The sequence below is a fragment of the Orycteropus afer genome, unplaced genomic scaffold, assembly GCF_000298275.1.
Source record: "Orycteropus afer afer isolate SDZICR_OR568_19922 unplaced genomic scaffold, OryAfe1.0 scaffold00529, whole genome shotgun sequence".
In the NCBI taxonomy this organism is placed as follows: domain Eukaryota; kingdom Metazoa; phylum Chordata; class Mammalia; order Tubulidentata; family Orycteropodidae; genus Orycteropus; species Orycteropus afer.
Window position 1 is genome coordinate 1,362,585 of NW_006922116.1, and position 6,755 is coordinate 1,369,339.

The window sequence follows — 6,755 nt, forward strand, 5'->3', positions numbered from 1 at the left end:
TATCTATTTCTGAAAATTTAGTATTAATCTTCTGGATTTCTATCTGTAGATTTTGTATCATTTCTAATTTTTCATTTATTTTGTCATTTTGTTCTTGTACTGTCTTCCAAAACTGTTCTAGGGTTTTCTCTGTGTTTTCCTCAATTTTGTCAGTGTTTTCCTTGATCTGTCTCTCAATTCAGTGAAGATAGCTAAATATAATTCTTTTGAATTCATTATCAGGGAGTTCTAATGCTGCTTCTTCCTCATGGATGTATTTTTGGTCTGTATCCTGGTCCCTTATTTCTTCTGCTTTATCTTGTTCCTTTGTGTGCACTGTGATGTTCTGTTGTCACATTTTTGTGTTTCTATTTACTATAAGTATTATAATGATTGTTGATTTTATGTTGAAGCAACTTGCCCACAATTTTTGTTTTCTTTGGATTTCAGCTAAGTAACCAGGGTAATGTGCTCCTCTGTTCAGTAGTTGGCAGCACTTATACATTCACCACCTGTCTCCTTTCCTGTTTTCAGCCTCCCATGTGTCCCTGCTGTCCTTGGCAAATGGAGTTTATTCTTAGGTCCCTGGAACCTGAATGAGAATGATGTCACTTTAAAATCCAAAATGGCTGCTGCTTGTAAACAATCTAAATGGCTACACCCTCCAGACAGCAGAAAGTCCACAGCTCAGGTTGTCTCCCTCTTTGCTGTTTCCCTTCCCAGTCAAAGGCCACCAGCACAGTCGTCCCTGCAGCTGTTGGTGACCAAGGCTGATCTTTAGGTCAATTCTTAGGTCCCAACATCACTTGGAAATATTCAGGCTGTTGGTTCCATCAGAGTAGCTGACAGTCCACTGCTCCTACTGTCTCCATTCTCACTGTTTTTGTTCAGGTTTTTCCACTAGTTGGTGCCTAATCCACTTCTATATTGTTCCTTTCAAAGCTCAGGGCTCCAGGATTATCTTCTGTATCTCTGTCAATTGGTTTATCTTTTCTTTGTTGAAGAGGGTCTGTGTAGCTTGTCTGCCTATTCTGCCATATTACTGGAAGTCTTCTTTATCACTGTTTTTCATTTTAACCATTCTGGTAGGCAGGCAATGCTATCTCATTGTAGCTGTAATTTGCATTTCTCTAAAGGCTAATGAGGTTGAACATCTCTTAACAAGAAGAGAAGTCACCATACCTGTGTTGTGGATAGTATTCTCCCCACATGCCCACAATAATCTTTCCCATTCTATGTGTTCTTCTTATAATATGCCTACTTCTCCTAATGAAAAGATTCTCTAGTCCCTCCTCCTTTAGTCTGGAAGGACTTGTGACTGTAGTCAGAGTGTCACTATGTCACCTTTGAAACTTGGTCACAAAAATACCATACACCTTGTTTTTTTCAAGACACTCACACTTGGAACCTAGCCACCATGTTGTAAGGAAGCCCAGGCCATATGGAGAGGTCACAGTGTAATGATTTCCACTTGACAGCTCCAGCTGATCTCCCAGCCAACAGCCAGTACTAACTTCCTGGTATGTGAAGAAGACTTCAAGATGGCTCCAGCTCCAGCCATCATTTAACTACAAGTTAGAGAAGAACTGCCTACCTGAGTCCAACCATGCCAGAACCATGTGAGATAATGATAAAATGATTGTTGTTTTAAGACATTAAGTTTTGTGGTAGTTTGCTATATGGTAATAGATTAAAAAAAAATATCTGCACTATTTAACACTGTACTCTAATAGGTTCCATAAAATTGTACTCCTAGCCTTTTCTTGGAGAAGCCACACTCCATCTTCATTCTCTTTATGCAATTGAAAAAAAGAAAAAAAGGCTCTTTGGTTTGTAGAAACTGAAGAAGCCCATTGGAGTCAATATAGTATGTTGATCTGCAATGTGAACAAACACACTCTGGACAACATGGTCAAGAGGCACAGGATTCACTCAACAGGCTCTTCCCTCTACCTGCAACACTCTTGCCCCAGACAGCTAAGTGGTCCACTTCTTCACATGTCTCTGCTGTAATGTCACCACAAGAGAAAGGCCTTCTCTGTCCAGCCTTTATAACAGAGCACCTCCTCTCACTTCCCATCCTTAATATTTCTTTAATTAAAGAAATATTAGCACTTATCACAGTCTGTGTGATGTCTGGTGGTGATTTCACTTATCTATTTGTTTACTATCATACTCTCTCACCCCCAATCCTCAAGTAAGCTAAATGAAAGTAGCAATTTTGCATTGCTTGTCCTTAGGACTAGAACAACAGTCTGTGGCACATAGTAGGCAGTCAGCAAATATTTATTGAATGAATGAATGAGTGAACAAACCAATAAGACTAGAAAGCACTTGCAATGAGCCTGTCCCTGTGAGCTCTTTGCTTAGTGTGTGGAGGTGCAGGAGATGTTTAAGATGTATGTTCTGCTCTCAAGGATGACAACTGAATGATGAATAATCTTTTGGACAATGTAGGGAGGAAGCTCTTAAAATCAGCTGATGAAGCAATGAATTATTATCTTAGTTTTATGTCCGATTTTGACATCTGACATGTACTTACAGCAAAGAAGTATGCACAATCAATTTCTAGAAACAAGGAAAGAAAGCCTGACTCTAAGTTGATTGCCTTTCTTTGTTTTCTCTATAGGTACTAGTTTTGAAAGCCAATTCATGGACTGGTTTAATGCTTTGCAAATTGTGTTCTAAGATGGTGGCTTTGCCAAGGTTCTTCCTGATTTAGGCCAGGTGAGGGTTCCTGCCCTTTTCTTATAGCTCCCCTGTTCTATGGTAGATCATGAAAAAATTGCCACATATTCTTCCCTACTCTGTCTCTACATGCTCTCTCAATATGAATTTGCAGCTTCTCCCATTAAGAGGTAAAGTCTATTTCCCAATCCCTAAATCTGTACTTAGCTATGGGACATTAAAAAAAAAAAATTAACTGCTATCAAGTTGATTCCAACTCATAAAGACCCCCATTGGGTTTCCAACGCAGTAAATTTTTACAGAAGTAGATTGCCCCATCTTCCTTCCATGGAGTAGCTGGTGGGTTTGAACCACCAACTTTCTGGTTAGCAGTCAAATGCATTATCCACTAAGCCACCAGAGTTCCTTTATGAGACATTAGCAATCATGATGTTTGCTTCTTCTGCTGTGCTTGGGAACCTTGTCACAGCCACCATCTGAATAAGCCTGTGCTATGAGTCGGGGCCGACTCGACGGCACATAACAACAACAACAACAACAATATGCTGGGGCAGCCAGTTAACATGCTCAGCTGCTAACCTAAAGTTGGAAGTTTGAGTTCACCCAGAGACACCTCAGAAGAAAGGCCTGGAGAGCACCTTACAGAAAATCTGTGATTGAAAATCTTATGGAGGACAGTTCTACTCTGACTTGTACAGGGTCTTCATGAATTGGAATTGACTTGTTGGCAACTAATTAGGCAGCTGGGAGATGAATGATAAGTGGCCTATTTCCTTTCATTGCCCTAGGTGAGAATGAGTGAATCATCAGGCAAAGGATTGAAGAGGCCATCAACTATAGGCTGACCAGAAATGCGTGAGTGAGCTCAGCTGATACCACATATAGCTATTCCACATTAGCTATTCCAGCTGAGGTCAGCCCACATGCACAGAATTGTGAGCAATACATAGTTGTCATTTTAAACCATTAAGTGTTGGGGTGATTTGTTATGTAACACAAGTTGATTGTTAAAAATAGAAACCAAACTCACTGCCGTCGAGTCAGATCCAACTCATAGCGACCCCTCCTTGGGTTTCCTAGGCGATATCACTACAGAAATATATTGGCCAACCTTCCTTCCAGTTAGCAGTCAAATGCATTAGGCACTACACCACCAGAGCTCTGTATGCTTTGAAAAAAATCAGTGAGAACAGTGCAAAAAGTAGGAATTTATATCTGTTTGTTAAACATAATCCCACATTTTCAAAGTGTGTATATGTGTATGTGGACATATGGGAAAAACGAGAAATAGAATCATGATTTTATCCTTTTTTGGAGTTTATAAAATTTTAGTAAAATTTACAGTCTTCTTAAAACAAATAAGACAAGCAAGGTGCTCAGGCAGTTTCTTCTGGCTGAACTCTGATAATTCCTGAACAAATTCTGATGTAACATGAAAATTTTTTGTGTACCTGAGGTTGTTGGGTTGTAAAAGATGGGGATATCAAAGGGATGTCCATTCATTCCAGTGCCATTGCCTGTAGTGGGAGGTTCTGGGGCACTAAAAGGTCCTCAGTGGTGAAAATCTATGTCCCTAAGCTCCTCCATCTAACTAACCCTTCCTTAGAATATCAAATCATTATTTCTTTGGCTCTTATACTACATGTTCTGTACCCTGGTGTGGGTGATGCGTTTCAGCAGAATCTTTTGAGCAGGTGCAGTAATGAGAAATCCAGAACACTGGGCTTAGAGATACGGCAGTATACAGAATATATTCCAAATATTTTCCATTCTCTTCCCTTCTCTCATCCCTGGGGTGCCAACCTGTGTTGACTGCATTAATGGCTTCCAGCTGGGTTCAGTCAATTTGGAGCACCAGTAGGAGGTAAGAAGGAAGGAGCAAAATGAGATTGGGGTATTTATTTCTTCATCTCCCATTTTATTTTGCAGGTTCACTATGTTCTATATTTTGCTAAAGATCAAGGCACTGGGCAAGCAGCTTTCTTCACACAACCATCTTTATTTCCAGATTCCAGTAACCAGTCCCTCACCTCACCTCTTCAGCCATGGGTCATAATGGTAGTACTCCATTCTGAAACACAACATTAATCCTATGCATTACTCTTTATAATTTTCCTACATCTGCCCACACCTTTATACACTGTGCATTTATCAATTTCTCCTCAAATTATCCAAGTGGAATTTGTCATCTGTTTCCTGCAGAGACTTTGAGAGATACTGTTGACATGCATATTCACAGTAATAAGGTGGACATAGTCCTAGAATAGTCAGTTCCTCTCCTCCAACAGAAATTGGAATGTGGCAGAAATGAAAAGAAGTTTTCATTACTTCCTACACTCATTGTTAAGGTGGAAAATTATCTATCACATTCAGGTCACAGGCAATTCTGACTAACAGGATGACACAGAGAATGATTATTTCCTTTTAGTAAGTCTTCTGGGAAGGGCTGTGACTGATTCATGACTAAGAAAAATTAGAATTATGACAAAGTGTCATTAGGAGGATAATGCCCACAATGAACAAAGTGACAAGGTAAACCACGGAGGGGCCAAACCTAACAATCTTACCCGGCCATCACTGGTCAGGAGGATGGAGTCACTCTTGATGTCTCTGTGGATCACTCCTTGGTTGTGAAGGTAGGAGAGGGCTCTCAGAACTGACAGACAGACAGTAGCTATCTGTTCTTCATTCATTCTAGAAAGGAAATAACATTTATGGAGCAAGATAAGTTTAGCAACATCTCTGAAATGATTGAGAGGCAGAGTCCTTGAGTTCTGGTGAACCAGTCCATGCTCTCCAGCCCACGAATGGAAAATCTGTAGGCAGGGAAAAGGAAGCCTTTGGGATTTGAGTCTTGGAACATGCAATTCACAATGACAACACCACCAAGTGTCATCTTTGGCACTGAGGATGGCAGGGGCCAAATGTAAGAAAAGAGACTGCCATTAGTCAGTTATTGGATCATTAATACCAATGACTTCCATGGACTTTTACAGATAATACCTTAGGCATCAGAAAACAACTGAGGTCCTACAGAGAGAGTTGTTGTTGTTGTTGTTATGTGCCATTGAGTCATATCTGACTCATAGCGACCCCTCCTTGGGTTTCCGAGGTAGTATCGCTACGGAAGTAGATTGCCCCATCTTCCTTCCGAGGAGTGGCTAGTGGGTTTGAACCGCCAGCCTTCTGGTTAGCAGTCAAGTGCCTTAGGCACTATGCTATCAGAGAGCACACTGAAAAAGTGGTCTGAGGTGCCAGGTATTGCTGGCTGCCAGGTGACCCTGAGTGAGGTCTTTAATTTCCTTAGGTTTTTGTTTTCTTGTCTTGGAAATGGGACAATCGTAGTTCTCTTCAAGGCTAGTCTGGGGCAAATGATCTTTGGACATCTAACTTCCCCTTCAGGGACCTCTCACTCTTTCTCACTAGTCCTCTCTTTCCCTTTTCCAGGAGATATAAGTTTTTATTGTTCCAGGTCCTTCTTATTGGAAGGAAACTGGACTTTGGAGTTACTAGAAACTAAGGAGCTCCAGGGCGGTACAGTTAATGTGCTTGGCTGCTAACTGAAAGGTTGGAGGTTTGAGTCCCCCCAGAAGCACCTTGGAAGAAAGACCTAGCAATCCACTTCCAAAAAATCAGCCATTGAATACTCCATGGAACCCAGTTCTACTCTGACACACATGGGGTCACCATGAATTGGGTTTGGCTTGATGGCAGCTGGCAACACATGTGAATGGATGGCATTTTCTTAAGAATATTCACAGCAAAACATACACCAATTCAGTGAACCACAGGGAGGAGAAAGACAAAGCACAGTGCTGTATATATGTGCCCACATTTCCTGCCTGCACCCCTGTAAGGATGGCATTTATGATTCACAGAAGAATATTGAGGCCAGGTGACTTGTCTAACATTACATAGATGAAAATGGCCAAGTCACAATTCAAACCTCACCTCTTCTTGAATTGGAACCTATGCCTACCTACTTTTCCCACTGTGTCACACAGCCTCAGAGCTCAAAGAATGGATTTTTCTAAGGCACCTGACTGCTAACCAGAAGGCTGGTGGTTCAAACGCACCAGTCACTCCTC

General features: G+C 41.1%; 1 protein-coding gene across 1 annotated transcript in view; it reads right to left on the reverse strand.

Moving 5' to 3' along the window:
* PAK5 (p21 (RAC1) activated kinase 5) overlaps nucleotides 1–6,755 on the reverse strand; it is a 180,620-nt gene that overhangs the window by 27,672 nt on the left and 146,193 nt on the right. Inside the window, exon 5 of the mRNA XM_007955672.2 lies at nucleotides 5,235–5,361. Within this exon, the coding sequence (XP_007953863.1) occupies nucleotides 5,235–5,361 (127 nt within the window). The remainder of the gene's footprint in view (nucleotides 1–5,234; nucleotides 5,362–6,755) is intronic.